This window comes from Styela clava, chromosome 7 (genome assembly GCF_964204865.1).
Source record: "Styela clava chromosome 7, kaStyClav1.hap1.2, whole genome shotgun sequence".
Lineage (NCBI taxonomy): Eukaryota > Metazoa > Chordata > Ascidiacea > Stolidobranchia > Styelidae > Styela > Styela clava.
In genome coordinates this window covers 11,522,631-11,541,892 of record NC_135256.1, presented here as the reverse complement: position 1 = coordinate 11,541,892, position 19,262 = coordinate 11,522,631, and the positions used below count along the sequence as shown (strand labels likewise).

At 34.6% G+C, this 19,262-nt stretch overlaps 2 protein-coding genes across 2 annotated transcripts; one reads left to right on the top strand and one right to left on the bottom strand.

The window, feature by feature from the left end:
• Positions 1-7,302: 7,302 nt before the first annotated feature.
• LOC120328808 (uncharacterized) lies at positions 7,303-12,252 on the top strand. Its single transcript, XM_039395350.2, has 2 exons — positions 7,303-8,136; positions 10,154-12,252. The coding sequence occupies exons 1-2, from the start codon at positions 7,344-7,346 to the stop codon at positions 10,579-10,581; spliced, it is 1,221 nt and encodes a 406-aa protein (XP_039251284.2). The 5' UTR covers positions 7,303-7,343; the 3' UTR covers positions 10,582-12,252.
• LOC120328809 (dynein regulatory complex protein 9-like) lies at positions 11,187-18,292 on the bottom strand. The gene is made up of 10 exons (XM_039395351.2): positions 18,041-18,292; positions 17,603-17,722; positions 16,420-16,526; positions 15,790-15,918; positions 15,254-15,377; positions 14,797-14,916; positions 14,651-14,725; positions 13,899-14,015; positions 12,481-12,597; positions 11,187-11,415 (listed from the first exon to the last, which is right to left on the bottom strand). Exons 1-10 carry the CDS (start codon positions 18,161-18,163, stop codon positions 11,293-11,295), a joined length of 1,155 nt encoding a protein of 384 aa, XP_039251285.1. The 5' UTR covers positions 18,164-18,292; the 3' UTR covers positions 11,187-11,292.
• Positions 18,293-19,262: the final 970 nt, after the last annotated feature.

Sequence of the window (19,262 nt, the reverse complement as noted above, 5' to 3'; positions counted from 1 at the left end):
GTTACTGATAAAAGTGATTCTGAAAGATACTTCGAGATTAATCCCAGCTTTGTTGTCAAGCCGTTTACAGTGAACAGCGAATGGAAACAAGACGCAGAGCAATCAAATCTAAAAATCTCTCTCGAAAACCACGGACCTATGGCAAATTTAGTTCGGTGTAGCATCTATCACAGGCATGGCGAACCTGTTGCAATGAGTGAGTTAACAATTATATTTGTATTATTGAAAAAAAGACAGTGAGTCATAGATATTTAATCAATGTCTGTATCAATTAGAAACTTTCTGTTGCATTTTTTCCACAAGTCGTGTTATCTTCGGTTGGTATACGTAGTTTTGAGCTTAGCATATACTTATATCAGAACTAAAATTATTTCTGGTACTCGATTTTGCAAAAAACACGGATTCGCGTGTACGAGATTATCGACAACAGTTTTTATTGTTATGCCAAATCTTTTCATGGTTTCGAGAGTTTGGAAAGTAATTCCATTCTAAGATAATCATATTTTTCGATTCGCTTTTTTGCTCGAATTTTTGTTCCAGATTGCTATAGTTGTTAATTTAAGTTCAGATACTTTTGTTTTCCGAGCGACATTGTATGTACTGCAAAGTACCACCTTGTTCTCGTGTACCCAAAGAACATTAGATATCCTCCATTTAATTCCAGTAACTCCGGAAGAGAAGAACTGTAACAAGATGAGTTGCGAGAGATGAACGGATCAATTGTATTGTTATGTCATAAACGTTGTAACAGCATCGATGCAGACCAGACACCCGAGATGAGCGGAGTCAAAATTTGCAGGGTCCAAATCCGTTCTCATCTGAAATCAAAATCGAATCGGAGTCCGACTTCGAGTGAACTGTTGACAAATCTATTTTTGACATATTTTGGCGTTTACAGCAGCATGTTCTGTACTGATGGATTTTATGTTTACGACTCCCGAATCTAAACCCTACGAAAACCATGCATTTTCGTGTTTACTAAAGTCACATTGAAACATTTCTGAAACTAAAACTACAGGGCGCTTATGAATTATAAAATTCACACTACGAATGCATCTAAATATTGCAAAGTCAGCGTACTACGCACACATTATTATACTCTACAATAAAACTGCATAAATACATTTCTAGATCAAGCATCACTTACGTAATCAGGTTTACTACCAGCAAATTAAAACACTGCGAAAATTATGTAATACTCAAACGGCATTGAAACATAGCTATACTGAAATTATGTGGCATTTCTGCAATATAGGCAGGGATGTCAACGAGATTCAAAATTAGTAATAGTCCTTATTTTGGACTCTTCATTTTAGGAATAGTTCAGAAAAATTCATATTTAGAGTAATTGATGTCTCGCAGCCATGCATTCATTCAATGAGAATAGTATATATATCCTAAAAACTAGAACGAAAAAATAAATAACAAACAAACCAAATCACCGCATCAATTAACTTTATGCATTTTCAAAATCAAACTAACAAAATGAAACACAGTTACGTTTCATGATTATCGTACCGGTACTTTAAGTCTGTTCAAATTATGTCTGTACCATTGTAGCGTACTACAAACACGTAAGTACCTAAACAGTAATTTGGAAGTGATATTGAATTGGCTTGGAGGAAACATTACCTACTTAGTTGGTATTCCTGGCAACGGAAAATATTCACTTCCAGTTTGTCGAAAATCCAGAGTCCTGTTTTTTGGAGTCTTGAATCCCGTTGTTACTCAGCACAACTGCATAACAGTATATTGCAGCAGTTCGCCTATTGTTATATTGTATTAAGGCCGGTTTTAAAATGTTAAAATCTATTTTGCCTTAATTCGTGACTTGACGGGTCACCGAAAAAAAACGCGATGGGTCACAAGGACCCTCGGATCGGTTGTTCTTCACCCATGTCCACGTTTGCACGAACAGCGAATATAATGTATATCTATATCAGGGGTGTGCAACAAGCGCCCGTCAGGCCATTTAGTGTGGCCAGTGTCAACATTCCCCATCGAGCATAAAATCCTGAACTGACAGTTTATGTTTGAAAAGGCGCTCACATGGTTGAAAATACATGTTTTTTTGCTCCTGTCGCTGTGTCAAATGTTTCGCCGTTTTGTACATTGCCTTTGTTACTGTAATTTCAATTTTTTAACTCGTTTTATTATTCAATTCATTTCGAATATTTTATTCGTTGTGTACATGAAAAAACTAAAATTTTTGTATGGTCCAGCTAGATGTATGTTTTAAGTTGGTTATATATATGACCCACCGACAAAAAATGTTGTACACCCCTGCTGTATATCATGATGGCATATCACATATCTCTTTAGCGCCACACTTCGAGAACATTTCTCCTTACCATGAACTGAAAATATATCAGGTGGCAGGCATACAATTACAACTTATGCTACCAGATTTTGATCCTCAATCCCGTCGTATTTAAATTTTTTATTACGGATGCTATGTGCAAGCGACTCAACCGTTTTTATATACTTGTATTTTCACAATGTAGGTCAAGTCTAACCGGTAAATAACTAATTTAAAAGAACTAATACAAGGACAAGAAATGGAGCTTCACAAAATGAAATTTTGAATCTTCAGTTACTGGTTTAGTCGAATGACCAGCCCTTACTAAAGCATAACATTAGAATTAGACCTTTTCATGAAACGCCCACCTAGTGGTTCTTGTGTGTATGCTTTGTGCTTAAAAACCTTCGAATCATTTCATATGAATGGCGACGACTCACAGTAGTGTTCGTGTTATTAATAGTACCCACGATGAGCTACGATGCGAAAGTCATGTGTTGTATCAACTGACGTCGCCTCTTGTCAATGGTCTTTTGTTGGGCTTCATTCTAACAGAGGAAATCTAAACAAGATTTTAAAGAATTTATATTTCCGCATTGTTGCTTCCGTACAATAAGAACAATGACGTGTTATCGACCAACGATTTACAGCGATATACAATGACTGACATCAGGAAAGCAACAATATTAAATTTCTATTTACAAGTTTCATTAGAAGTCGCTTACTCGCAAAATATTTTGTACCGTTGCGTGTTTGGTAGAGTAGTTTAGTTAGACCCGTATATATCCACTTTAGAGATGTGTTTTTTAGGTATAGATGTCTACCATGGTTCATACCATATAGCCTACATATGTAGCTATAATTTTGCCGTACGGAACAGTTTATTATTTTCGATAAGATGGCTAAGATTAGTGCTAAGACTGACTAATCTGACAAAATTATTGTGACAAGATAACGGATATGCAAGCTTGATATTCCGGTCCAGTGGTATGAGCAGAAGTTTGTTGAGGGGGCATTTAATTGAAAATTGAAATTTGTGACGTCATAAGGGATGTCATTTAGTATTTTACGAAGAGGATTATGTATTGTGACAACACATTTTTAAACACATAATGACATCATGGTGAATTCCCACCCGCGGACCGAAATGGATAATGACGTCATAATACAATGGATGAAGGAATGAAAAGTGAGGTAATATTATAATTAGAGTAGGGAATTTTTATTGTAATGAGTTTTTTTAACACATAAATTACTGAAAACATAGAATCCATCACTCAGACAGTTTGCTGAGCGTTAACATGCAATAAAAAACGTTTTATCGATAACTCATTAGAAAGAAAAGAGTCATATGTCAGAATTGCATTGAAAAAACATGGCTTCAATAAAAAAAAAGGGCGAATTGACGTTGACAAATCAATATTGTGGCAATTCGAAATTTTCGTTTAAACCGATTCGAATGATTTACTATTTGATCCGATTCGGAATGCCCAGTCCTAACTATACCACCCATGTGACAAACTATGGATTGTTTCATTATATCGTATTTTGGCCTCTGGATTCTACGTTGTCAGCGAAAGTTTGTAAACGGTACTCCTCATCTAACTTACATTTGTTTACACTTTAATTACTCATAACGCTTCGTTTGAAGTTTTGTATGTTTGTCAGTCTAGATACAATACTAATGATTGCCTGCTTTCAACATTTTATAGAACTATTCCATAAAAATGTCGTTACTTCGTGACTGGAAAGGGTTGCAATATCATTTTTGCATCAGATATAAACTTACGGATAATTTGTTTCATTTAGTAATATTCCGCACAAATTTCGGAGATCAATGGCCTGTCTAAACCGCATCGTACTGTGTGTATTTTTCAATGCTTACCGCAGTTTTGTCAACACCTCAATTAATCGGATTTTCGAGCGTGTATACAGTGAATGTTCAATTGACTTTTTCCCTCTGTCGTCAGTAAGCCCACTGTGAAATGTTAAATTCTACAAGTTAATTCAAGTAATGTTATAAATCATTGTATGCACGTGTAACTGGATATAACATCGGGAGTTTTTCTTTTATGAAATATATGATTTATTATATGAATAAATTTGTCTAGTTTCCGAACATGGAGTATGCTTGGTCGATATTCGTAAGAATATTTGTACATTCTGTTGGCTATTTTATAAAAAAATAGGATAGGATTTACACATTTTCCCAAAAAGTAAAGTTTTCTAGTCATTTTTGTCTCACTAATAGCCTGCCCAAAATGTTCGAGAAGCGCACACCTGCATTTTCTATGTTCCTGGCACTCGAAACTGAAAATAGTGTTAGTGAAATTCAAGTGAATGCGATAATACTCAAGTGCTTGTCTTGTTTGCATAAGCGTGAAATAATAACTTATAATTCCAGGACACCGCGTCATGTGTGCATTGTACACTGTACATAGTGACGTACAAATTCAAATAGAACAATCTGATTTAACATATCTCAGTATTTTTCCTCGCAAAATATTGCTAATATTTGTTCGTTCGCTTCACCGGTTCAAGGTTTCGTTTTAAAGAAGAAGTAGGATCAATGGGACTCGTTTGTACAGTTTTGGAAGAAAGATTGAACCAACGCGTATCAGTATCGAATCGATTTTACCACTTGTTTACTCAGTAATGTACACAGAATTTTGCCAATATCATAGTGAAGCAAAGCAAATACTAACACTCAGCGTTCTGTTATGTGCGCAGACGGAGATGAGTACCGGAGGTGTATCCAAAGTCAAATAATCTATCGTATTGCCATTTTACCGTAAGGAAATTCGGAACATCAGAGTAAGAGTATAGTCAAGTAACCAAGATGACAATTTTAACTTTGCTCAGTTGAATTTGTAGGTTTCACGGAAAAAAGCGTGCAAAATATAGGGTGCTCTGCCACTTCGTAGTATAAAACATGTATTGTATAACAGTTTAACAGCTCATTGTCGTCTTTACCTTGTGTAAATACTGAAACGAAAGTAGATTATTTATCAAATTGTACTCCGCAGTATTTGAATGAAATGAATGAACTTTATATGCTCCAGGAAGCACTTCAACTAAAAGTATGACGTGAAATATCTCAGAATTATGTGTGCCTCCATCTTCCAAACTTCGCATAAAATGATTCATTAAAATATAACTAAGTATGTTATTTATAAAGTCTATACAGCAATGTGAAAGGTTCAAAATGAGTTTCTGCGAAAAGTTCCAAACTTCTCTTCACATTTTTATTATTCAATGAATATGCAAGAAGTGGACATAAGGATCGATTTGGTTGATCTTTCTTGTTATTGTTAATATGATTGTTGTTGTTGGGAAGATATCGCTTTTTCGCTTCGATTCCGAATTATTAGAACTTCAAGATGGAAGAATTCGCTAGAAGGCTATTTTATTAATTTTGAAAACCTACGATTCTTATGATACCTGATATATTATTTCACCGAAATCGTGCTATTTCTGTTAAAGGGGAACACTTTCCATACTGCTCGACCGCTTCCGCATTGCTTGCCCCCGATTTTTGGAGTAAACTCATTGCTCTCAGATCTCTTACCGTATTGATACTAATGCGCGACCTTCGCATCCATATGTTTGACATTGCTTATCATTACGTAAAACAATAATCATCATACAATTATTTGAATCATTTTCATATATATCACGAACTACCCTTTGTTTGCTGACACTTTTGGTTTGCTTTGCACCTGTTGAAGTTGGGCAGGAATTGTAAAGATTATAATATAACGTGCACTTTCGTGAAACAGGGATACGATATTCGTTACTAGCAATCGACAATGCCAAACAGGAGGCTAATTATGGAGAATTCTAAGTCATGAAACTTTTGAATGAATCATTATCATCACGTGGTAATGAAAAACAGGTTAAAAAGAATATTTAACTAAATCGGTAAATATTAGTAATTTTGTACGGAATAGGTATGAGTCACTACTGAAACGCGTTTAAGCCACGAGCCTAATGTTGCTTATTCTTGATAAGGTAACTTGTGTTGGAATAATATTCTTGAATAGGCAGAGGTAATATTGCGATTATTTAGAACCCGACAGCTGATAGCGAGTGACAGTATAACGAAGCAGCAGAGAAAGTAAGAACGCTGCTATACCCCAGGTTAATGTAAATTCGGTGATTTTACAAATAAAAGTACTGGAAAATTTTGTCTTAAAAAATTTGTTCTGCTTGCGATTCCGCTTTCCACATGATTAGTCATAGTGAGTAGAAGGATATTTTGTGTAGAATATAAAAATATTACAGTTACGTCTTTTTACTTCCGTAAGCATATCGTTTCACGTATTACGTACGTCTTCGGATGGGTCTTTATAACAATGATGTTGGATCGCTCTGTAAGTTTTTAGTTAAAATGGGATAATTCTTTCTATTCGATCGTTTTTAGAAATATTAATTCAAATCTGTAAATTATTGAAAGCAACGGGATTATTTACTTCCTTTTGGGTACTTGTGAAGCTTCGTAATTTTCATCTCGTAAATTAGCTCATCGACAAGCCAAGAGCGCCTTGCAAATATTGGATATTGTTATTTATAACTCCGTGTGTTGCTAGAAGTGAATTTGTATGGTTACGTTTCGTATTGTTGATTCCAACCAATACGCAAAATATGCATTTTCAATCTTTTTCAATGTCTTTCGGAATTGATGTCAATTTAAAATCAGTTAAAATAATGTGCTTTTACGGGAACTAATCCGCTTTTTGAAAAATTTGAAAGACGGTGTTGTAGTTTCCTAATTGTTACTGTACAGGCAGGAATGTACTAGGAAAAACGTATTTATTAGTTCTAGATGAATAGGTATATCATGGGTTTCAGACGCACACGCACACTCAAGAGTTCCAAGTTCTGCCATCAAAGACTATACATACCAGAGCATGTAATCTTCAGAGACGAATAACTGACAATTAGGGTCATGATTTTCCCAAAATAATAGGTTTCTCAATGCTAAAATAATATCTTCTTTTGTATTTTTCAAGAATAATAGTACTCCAATGTGTGGCAAATAATTATGTTTCAAAGAGTGCAAAAGTGGGTCCGTGGGAAAGACAAAAAACTGTCTGAAGGTTCTGGTGTAAAGCATAGTAACAAAAAAGGACGAGGTCCAAAATACAGTGGACAAAGCCAGGAGCGTACAGTTTCCTGCGACGGCGAAACGAGGAATGTAAATGGCTTCGAAGATGAATTTAAACCTCATGATATTGACGGATTTGATATTGTACCAACTACTATAGCCAGTAAGGATGAACAATCTAATTTACTCGGTGATAAAAATTTGCAACAAGTACCTTTAGTAAATTCTTCAAATCAGCAGTCCTCGGAAGATATATTTACCTCATTCACAAAAACTGAAACTCCTGAGGATAATTCAGACTCAAAATTACCAAACGGGGAAATCGAACCAAAAACTTTATTTGAGCAAAGCGAACAAATGGAGAACAATACAAATTCTAATTTGTCGATTGATGAGAAGGAAATTCTAGATATGTTTGATTCAATAGTTAATGACTTTGAAAACGAATCTGATACAGAAGAAAAATACGGAGGCGTGGATGAGGAAAATGAGGCTATAAATGGCATAGATCACATTAACAATGTAGAAAACAACGAATCGGAAAGCAACGAATCACCAAATGTACAAAACTGGAAAATGACTGGACTAATTCGACAAAAATCATTACGATTTGTATCAAAGGAAGATATGTATTTGCCTTCACCAGAAAATGAAAGGCGAAATAATTCAACAACAGAAGTTCCTGAACTTCCACCGGCAGATTACCCTGTATCGGAAGACGATATTGACGGTAAGTTAGGGAATTCATATAAAGTCATGCCAAGTGAAAGTAGCCTTAATGTGAGATAGTAAATTCTACATACATATTATATATAATATACACACGCGAAGTTATGTCGATGGCCTTTAATAGTGTGTATGTTTCAGTCATAAATCTCGTAATGCCCTTTATCATCACGCAAGAATTCGAATTCCTTGTAATACTGCGACGTATGTAGGTCAACCAAAGGTAAATAATCGTAAGTAAGCAATTGTATATTTATCTTGCATCAACAGGGTGAGGATGGGCCTTATGTTTCATTCCAATATCATATATATTACATATCACAACATGCTTACTGGCGACCATGAGTTGTAGTTTCTTCAATTTTTTCAAAATATAGATCAAATCATGAGGCACTAGTCTAAAATTTTAAATGTAATTCCAAATTGCTGGCTTCAAAGGTCTAACAATAGTGCGGAAAATATATATGAATATTCTCAGGTATATGAACAGAAATGTCGCGCACTCGCGCATAAAGAAAATAAAACAGAAAAAATTCGCAATCGGTGAAATACTATGCCCCATATGGGACTAAGAGAAAATGTAAAAAAATAAACAAAAGTATTAGCCCTCTGGCGAATTTCTCCGTCTTAAGCATTTTGTGTCAAAGGAATTTAAAGGAATGCTACTATCGCGCATACTATTTTCAAGCAAAGAGCTGATTTGTGACAAAATGCGGATTACGCATTATAAGTTTTTTGTTCGACGTAACAATTTTAATGCCAGCTGTCAGCCTGTCATGCTGTTGATCACTTATTTCTGTGCATTTTTGTCTAATCTACAACAATTCAGTCTGTGGCCTTTCTGAATAAAGATTAGCAGCCTGGGTCATTTTTGGCAAAATTATCGTTTTAGATAAAACGATGAATCATTTTTCGTTTTTGCATAATCCTTATATTACAAATTGTTCAAGGTCGACGTTATATCCGGGAAGGTACCAAACTTTTCCAAGCATGGGCTTCAATATATTTGTATAGCTAAACATAACATTTCATTATTGTCGTTTTCTCACTAGATACTTGAACCAAGTCATCAATCATTTCCTAAAACTATTGTTCATCAAGACGCAAACTTGGATCGATAGATTCTTTAAGAATAGGCTTACCGTATGCTATATATGAAACAAAAACACGGGACAATGCAGATTGGACAAAGCTTGGGTTAGATTTCAACGCTTCAACTCATATGAATAATAGTAATATTCAAATCATTGAAAAACTACTTCCCTTCAGCATTTTGAATAATTTAACAGCCGTAAGGCTAACGTTAGATGTTAAATTGTTAATTAGACATATATATAATACCTATAACATATAGGATTATATTTCTGAACTAGTGAAACGACTCGCAAATTAGTGATAGATTGACTGCCTCCATGAACAATAAAAAACAATTTATCGATCGATATTTAATGAAAAAAAACAATTATGACTGTCATATTGCACGACCGGGACATTTGAGTCTACCGAACGGGACGCCGGGACAGCTTGTCAAAATCGAGACTGTCCCGGCTAAACCGGGACGTCTGGTAAGCCTATTAACAAAAACAACACCCTGAGCATAGCTGGAGAGCCTGGAACGTGGCTGCCAAATGAGCTGCGTTCAAATCAAAGCATGAGTGTCTAATGGGGGTCATATGAATAAAAAAAAACAGTAGATTATTGAGCCGAGAAATTCACTAATTCCGCGTTTTATTTGTTGCAACAATACAACCAACCATTTGTAGAACTAAAAGCATGAAAAATATAGTTATATAACAATATAATTTGCTCAATAATATGGACGCAAAGGTCAGTCACCTGTAGACCCCAGCTGAGCATCGCATTTGCTGAAAAGATTATCACACAAGCATGACGAAACCACGAAAGGATTTTGAGATACGACCTATGCATTTAGTGTTAGGATTGTTACAATTATTTAGAATTTACCTCTTCAGTTTACTAACGATATTCGCAATCTTATGAGAGTTAAAATTGTTTTTCAGATGACGAAGAATCCGAACAATCTGACTCAGAAACTCTTGAAAAATCGAATGAAAAGTGTTTCAAAGAAACCATAACCAGTTTCTCATCACAGCCGTTAAAAAAAGAAATCCAAGAGTCCAATTTCAAAAAAACTGCTACGACCAATGTCACGAATCAGGGCACGGAACTGTCGGACTGTTCGCCGCGCACCAATGGTTATAAAGAAAATGCAGAAAAGTATAAGAATAGTTGGTCATCAGAATCTGAATCCTCTGAAAAGTACTTTTCGACATCACCAGATGTTCCAAGATCAGCACCTGCGCAACCGAGGCGCCCGCGTCCTCGCGTGACTTCGTTCAAATCAGCAGCACTTCCTAAACTAAGTTCCAAACCTGTTAATGACTTAGTAAAAAAGTTTGAAGACTATAAGACTGGAGACACATTTTAAGTACCAGAAACACGCCTCGGCAATGCAATATTCTGCAGTGGGCGTCACATCACATATCGGTATCACATACCGGTAGCGCACATCCATTTCAACAAGCGTGGGACATATAAACGGCCCTCGTGCGCGCACAGTGTTCTATCTGTTATATATTTTATCACCAAATGGAAAATAGACTCAATACACAATATTAAAAAAAACGTGCCGTAGGACATCGCAACTGATATGTCCACAAACGATCGGTTCCCACACGGTACAAAGCAATCAGGTGTGGAAATCGTTTATTGTACTTCTCACCTCGCTCTTTTTTGTTCGTAGTTGACGCACACTTTATCTATTGAATTTAAGTATGCCTGCCAGAAACATCCGATAAATATGCCCACTTAAAGTTTTTGGCATATGCAATCCCGAAAAACATGTTACACACAGCTAAAATGGTGTTTTTTGCAACTAGTTAACATGGTTTGGTGGTAGCTATATCATACCCATCAGTTGATAGATATGGACCGCGCAAGGTGACGTTTCACATTCCTTCAAGAAGAAAACGGTACATATTGGTTGTACACAATTTGCCCATAAAATGTATAATTGATAATATTTGCACGCAATAGATATGTACTTTTTTATTTTTCTATTTGACACATTAGATATATCATTTTATAAAGTAAATACAAAAGTTCAGTCCTAATAATCCATCCACTGGTCTTCCGCCCACTACTTTTTCTTCTTCCCTTTTTTACCCCCTTTCTTGCCGCCCTTTTTCCCACCTTTCTTTTTCTTTTTACTGAAAGGTCCAAGTTGTTTTCTGACCATCATAGCTCTCCACCATGACTGTACCTGAATAAACAAGTTTTTGAGACGCTAAATTCTTTGACAACATGTTTTATAAATATTACTTTAAGTTCTTGCCATGTGAGAGCCTCACCGCAAAGTATTCATCAGTTATAAGTAACAATAAAACATAAAAATAATCGGGAGATCTTACTGAGTATTTTTTGCTGCAGGCAAACTAGATTTCCCACAGTCGCCAACATGACTTATTAGACAGTTACTTTTACTTTTTTTCATTACGAGAAAATTTTACATGTGAGGGTAAAAGTTGTCCTCATTTAAGGATATATATAAAAATTCTATCCTATTGATTTATATATAGATCTGCCCAGAAATCATTGCAACAAAAAGATGCAAGAGAATTGGTAGAAAAATTAATGGTACAGTTAGAAAACCAGACATCGATTTTTAACTTCTGATGATAAGTTATAAATGCCCATTGGAATTGATGAAATTATATTTGACAAAGTGATGTTTTCAAATTTTACACACTGCACTATATGTTGTAATTTACCACAATATATGTCTGATTTTCACATTGTTTTTATATGCTTATATTTTGTGTCAATTGAAATTTTTTGTAAAATTAATTCCTTCTTTACTCAACGTCAAAGGTGCTACTTCAAGAAATACGATAGATAATATATATTACATATTTACAAAGTATTTTTAAGTTTAATCTATCTACTAGGTAGCAAGTAGGTCAGTCAGATCTAAAGTTAAGCAATTGGTGAACATGTGAGTCTGTGACACCAGCCTCACCACAACTTGGAAACGAAGTTTACATATGGATCGTTTTGTTATTATGTTGTTGTTGTTAGAATTCTTTTTGTTGTTAATATGGGACCATATTATATGTATTCGATTTACTTCTTTTTAAAAATTTTCAAAGGGGGTATATGCCGCATGTTCATGTTTCAGGCCAGTATGGTCTTGTGCATACATCCCGTCTTCAGTAATGATAATCTATCTACGCTTTTGTTGCTTTTACGAAACAAATAAACATACATACATATACCAATCCTAATTTTTACCGAATTCCCATCCTATAATAATTTGGAAATTTGGTACCTTTACTGCCGCTTTTAGCTCCATTTCCTCTTGTTCTCTTTTTCTTCTTTCTTTTTCCTTTTCAATTCTGTCCTCGACGACAACTTTTTCATATTCTGCATAAGTTCGAGTCAGATCCTACAAACAATATTTGATTGTGATATTTGGGAGAAATACATATGTAAAAAACAATAGGCCTGATTACATGTCCATCAAAACCAGTCCAGCGAACCGGTTCGGTTCGGAAATGTCAAAGTAGTCTCGAAAACCACTTAACGCCCCCGATTACATTTCCAAACCAACAAGATGAGAACAATTTTAGAGTTTTAGGACTAAAGCAAATAAGTCATGATTTGCAAACACTGCGTATTTTTTATTTTCAATAAATTCAATACAAATGATAATTAAAGTATCAACATTAAATGCACGTTCTTGATTGAAGTTCTGTGAAGTTATTTGCAGATGATGAGATTATTATATGATGAGGGGTTGCTTTCCCGTTGAAATTTGCCCATAATGTAGGAACGAAACGAAAAATTAATTGGGGGCATAAAAGATAGACGAGTTAGATCATTTTGGCCTACCATTCAGCGTTCAACGTTGCAGAGTACTGGCATCTTACGCCACACGATCCATTCAAAAAATTACCTAGGCCTACAGTTATCAGTAGTCTACTGGCAACCAAATTAAAACAATTTCATTTATCAAACAAACACTTTGTGTGAAGTGGGCTCCTCATATGTAAACAGAGGCACTTTCATTATTCAACATCACCCTACTACTGTGACGTTACCGACACTGAAGCTTTGAATTTGGGTCGGGATGTATAGTAAGGGTACTGGTGCCAGCTAGGATGAGGTATGGCTGTATGGTGAAATTTCAAAAAAATTCTCAATGCAAACTGAAGTTTATCAACAGTCCGTACTGCGCTCAGTTTATACCAATAAATCTTTAAACATCAAGATTTAATTCTCTGTTTTAAAACAACAACCTATCATGCCAATACGCCGCACTGGGATACCACCAGTACAGGTATTTCAAATTTGTGTTCAACAGCGACACAGTAGATGCGGACAACGTTTAAATTAAATAAATTATATTAAAATTAAATTTAAATTAGACCAGTGCAGCTCACTTCCAGACCTCCTATCTAGAAGGTCTGGTATTCTGGACCGATAGCACGGATTTGAATCGCAGGCAAACCACTAAAGCGTGAATATGTGGTCTGCTAGACCGGTTCCAGCGGACATGTAATCAGGCCTAATGTAACTTCTTGAATATCAGTAACTGCTTACACATGAAATTATTTTTGTTTCAATAGATTTAAAAAGGCTCAAAGATTCAATAGGAGATATGGATAAATGATACATCTTGATTAATTGCTCCAAACTGAAATAAAAATTGGCAAAATACATACACCTATGCAGTTTAACACCAACCTGTAATCTTGCCAAATCATTTGCTTTATTTTGTTTCAGTAAATTGAGTTCATTCTGCTTTGCTTCAACATCTTTGTCATATTTTTCCATCCAAAATTCAACTTTATCTTCTAATATCTAAAGGAAAATACATCAGGTCAGTATGTGCGAGTATGTGCTGGACTCTTTGTCAACGTAGTGTGGTTCACATAACCGCTGGGCGGTTAGGGCTACTTCCACCATCAGGTCAATGCATCTGAAACAAATAACTGGCAAACTAACTAATTCATTATCTGACGTGGACTGAGTGGTTCGCCATATGATTAAGCCATCTTATCGTCTTTCATCTCCCCTGGGATAAATATGTAAATCCTATCCTAATAACGTTTACACAAGCACTATATGAATAGATTTTGTCGAAAAAATATCATGTTGGTGCAAGTTTGTATGAAGTCATAGATGTACATTGTTTAACGATATATTGATTTCATTGTTTGATTAGGAATGACATCATGCATATTAATAAAGGATTCACCTACAGCTAAATTATTCCCAAGAGATACTTGTTATGGTCCTAGAGGTCAGGTATGTGAGGAATAGAAATTCATTGTTATTATTAGAAATTAGCTGTAGAAATTTGAAACTGGTTCATGGTTAGCAAAGCAAGCTTCCTATTTCAAAAAAATGGTCAATTGTCATTCAATTTAAAGTTGAATGCTCCTTCACAAATAGATAGATCAAATATAAAAACAGCACAATAAAAGCAAATATACCTTCTGATGTGTTTTCAAAAAAGTTTCAATTTCAACATGAGTTCTGATTTCTTCATCTGTCTGTGCCTTGAGTAACTGCGATAGAAATTAAATTTATAAATTTTTGGACAAATTCTAGTTTCAAATTCTGAATTAGTTAGAAAAACCTCAAGCTTTTCTTTCAGTTGCTGTTCAGTAAGAATGCATTTTTGCTGATTTTGGTGAACATGGTTCTCAGCATTCTTCTTTACATACTTTCCTTCCATATTACTTTTTGCTTTCATTTCCTACAAGAAAATAAAACAAGTGTAATGAACACCTAAGCTTCGCATGAAGGATAAATGAAGAAAATCGATTAGGAATTATTTAAACTTTGAATCATATATTCATTGGCAGTGTAATAACATAAACAATGTTATGATTTATCATTTCATAAAGCTATCAAGTCAAAGCTCTGGTTGCTGCCATCAAAGTTCATCGCCCAGAGTATAACAACTTTCTTGATCAGTGCTTTGTTCAGAGCAATGATTTGGACACTCATTAATAAATTGCAATGCTTTAAATACACTGTCGAACTTATGCACATATTTAGTATGGTCCTTATATAATCTTAATATACAATACTTGTAGTTGATCTTTTAAATGAGCAATCATTTCATTTCGTTGCTGAATTTCTAATTCCTTTTCTTTCTTGATATCCCCAAGCTGACGCTGTAATTGTTTGATTTTTCTTCTGCCTTGTTCCTCTCTTAAAAAAATAAATCACAAAAAAAGTTTGAATTGAAAGTTAAGAATATTCCAATCATGCATTTCAGAGCATGTTAGTATTGAATAAGTCAAAAAATCAAGAAAATTAGTATTCTTTAAAAAAATGTGAATATTTTTTGGTCAAACATTTTACATTAGAAATAAATATATTTATACTGACATTTACTTCAAGGTGATAGATTTGAACAGCAATATGATTACAATAGCTGAAAAGCACATATTAAAGTATCCTTTTGATGGTGAAGAATGAAATTATTTGATGAGCTGCATAAACTTTGAAATAAGTGAATATATTCCATATATACATATCATATTAGAAATTGGCCATAAATTGAAATTGTTACATTAATATTGATGACGATTATTAGTCTCGCCCTTAATCAATAACATACTTTATAATTTTTTGTTGAAGAGCAGCTTTTCTCTCTTTTTCAGCAATTACAGCATCCAGAAGTGGTTGGTAATCAAAAGATTGCAGTAAACTTTGATGTGTCAATGTCAAAACATCTTCACAAAATTGCCTGAGAGAAAAACAAACTAAAATCAAAATGTTCAATAAAAATGAAAATACACAGATAGTCATTTAAATTTTGGAAACGAAACCTAATAACTTCACATAGCTCTACGTGCTAAGTGTTAGGAATATGCATGTCATTGCACCTCTGATTACCTTTCATTAGCTCGCAGGTTCGAATCCCACGAGGGACAATTATGTCTAGGAAAATTGCTGGACTCCTGGCCACCATAGAATGGTTGATTCACGTGACTGCTGGTCGGTTACGGCTTTCTCCACTACTAAAGCCATGCTTTTGAAAACAATTACCTGGCTAACTTATTCTGAAACAGTTCGCCATCTTATCGACTTTTCTATATAAATACTATTATTTGCTATATTTGTATTAAGCAAATCTCCAAAGACAAGTAGATACAATTTTGCACATCCAATTTTATACATCCATGGGTTATATAGTGAGTAATTAGGACCATGGCTACAAGTTAAGCATAAATATTATTAGTTTCACCTGTCCTTTTGTATTTTCACAAGATTGTCACTCGTCAGTGGGCTCTGTTTTAGTGACTGACTCACAAATCGATTGCTGGATGTCAGTGAACCTGTTAAGTTTTTTATCTGCAAAAATATTCAAAGGGGGATTAAATAAAAAAATAATAAATCGAACGCTTCATAAAATACCAAATTCAAAATGATCCCTTGCACGCTAAACCAGTGGTTCTCAAACAGTGGGGCGCACCTCACAAGGGAGACGTAGACAATTTTTTGAGTGGCGTGAAACTGATTAAAAATAAAAACATTTGTTATATTTGATCTTGCTCGCCTTCTTTTGGATATTTACATTTCTTCATTGTTTAGATATTGTGGAGAGCTAGAGTTCTTGTATCTTAATTATCCTCAGTGTTTTCGTTATTTACATTCCATCCACGTATTTTCATACTTTTACCTTACTATCTGTCATTTGTAGCTTATTGTTAGCTAGTTATTTTTGAGGTGGGGCGTCAGACTTGACAAATTCTAAAAAGAGGGTGTGGCTTAAAAAAGTTTGAGAACCTCTGCTTTAAACAAAGTCATAAAATTGTCACGTACATGCATGAGGCAATTTATGTATAGTGAAATTTTTATTTTTATTATACCCATTGAACCGTACATGAGATAGGCGTGATCAAATATCAGTTTCATTTTTCTATTTGTACCATTTCAGGTTAAAAGATAGTTGCTCATATATATTCTAACATACTTGATACGTGTGATGAGATCTAAGTTCTATTTTTCTATTCGTACCATTTCAGGTTAAAAGATAGTTGCTCATATATATTCTAACACAGTGTTTTTCAACCGGGGTGCCGCGGCACACCGGTGTGCCGTACAATACTGTCAGGGGTACCGTGGGAAATTCTCCAAATTGTGTGTCTATGCGGTGTAGCGCCCGACAGAGTAATCATGTAGTACTGTTCTATATCAGGTGTCAGCGCAGGTGGCAATTTGACTTTTTGTCATTGTTTTTATTTGATTACTATTCAAGATGTCCAATCCAACATCTTTCTTCAATGTTAAAAAAGCTTATATGAACAATATTACACTTATATTGTGAATATTAGGTCCTTATTTCACATTTTCAGCTGGTGGGATTTTCTCAATGAAAAAAGTGTGCCTTGGCTCGAAAAAAGTTGAAAAACACTGTTCTAACATACTTGATTTGATCCAACAAATGAGTTTCCACCGCCATCATTTCGTGACGATAAAATTGTGTCAAACTTTGATTCAATTTCACGTTGACTGTTGAGAACATTTTTCACATCTTTACTAACAATCTGCAAAAAATACATTCAGTAAATGACTTCTTATGAGCAGTTAACAGTATGGATATTCACAATTATTTTGAAATGAGCAAAACCTGAACTATATATGCCACATTTCCTAAAAAAGTAAGGACAATTTGTTTCACAAGCAAGATATATAGGCCACAATTTTGAATTGTTCGTACAATATCTATCTCCCAGAAGGAACAAAAAAGAAAGCATGTTTTTGATGAAAATGTGCCTGCAAAAAGTCAAAAAAACATGGAGTAACGGTACCAGCAATGGTATATTTGTACAGCACTACAAAACACAATAAACTCAGTAACTCACTTCCTTTGCGTCACTTTGGCCCTGATAAGAAACAGGTAGAATTCTTCCAAGAATAGAAAGTTGATCAATACAGTCTTCCATGACTGATGCATGATTAGCAGCGGTTGCGTGAGTGAACGCCATTAGTTCTGTAGTTCCTTGTAACAACTTCCAGATTGTCAATTTGTTGTTCTGTGTTACTTCACCGTATATTAATGGTTTTGAAATGTAAATTATTACATTATCAAATTTTGTTAGATTTCATTTTTTTTTTGAACTGTGCAATAAAAGTAAATACATACTTTAAAATATAGACTACTCAAGAGTTGGTATGACCAAATCATATAATCATAACACACAGGGCAATCCTGTCAATACAGCAATAGCCATATTTTCACAATATACGTACCAGATAACATGCATGAGAGATTTGACCACAAAACCTGATTTTAGTACTGGAATATGAATAAAATGGCACCGTGGTGAATATCGAACACCTATGGCATGTATAATCGCCTGGCTAAATCTATTTAAGTACGTAACTTATATCTAAATAATGATTAAAAGGAAAACAACATCAATCTCCTCGACCAAGCGTGTAATTTCGTCATGGTTACAGATAAAGGCAAATGGAAGTGCGCGGAGTCGAGATAATTTAAACCAATCCAAACCGATCGAAAACAGCTTGTCCCTTCAAATTCACGTAGTCAGTATTTTTTGCGAATCAAACTTAAATACTTACTAATTAATTTAGAAAAAATGTAAAATGAAAAAAACAGCATGGGAATGTGTGCAATATATAAGGTAAAGCAAAAATTTCGGGTCGAAATAAACTTATACAAAAAAAAACAGCCTCTTAGACTCCAAACTGAATTGCGCAAAATTATGTTATGATCGTCGTGATAGTTTTGTGACAACCGTAACCGCCGCAAAATACTTATAATTCGACGCGTAACACACAGATATTATGATAAGAACATGATCCACATGCTTACGGTATATTAGTTGATCCTCTGAAATCGAAATCTGTTCCGTCATCAGAGTATTTTTTATACAGCCTGGTTGAACTCTTTATCGAAATTTGAAACAAATTGGCCATGTCTTCGAGAACTATATCGTATTTTTATATGTGCCAAACTACGCGTAAAATATTGTTTCCCGTCACTTTCATTTTTGTCCATTTATCTTTTTATAGAAAAGGTTATGTGAATTAAATATAATACAACCGGACACAACATAAAGA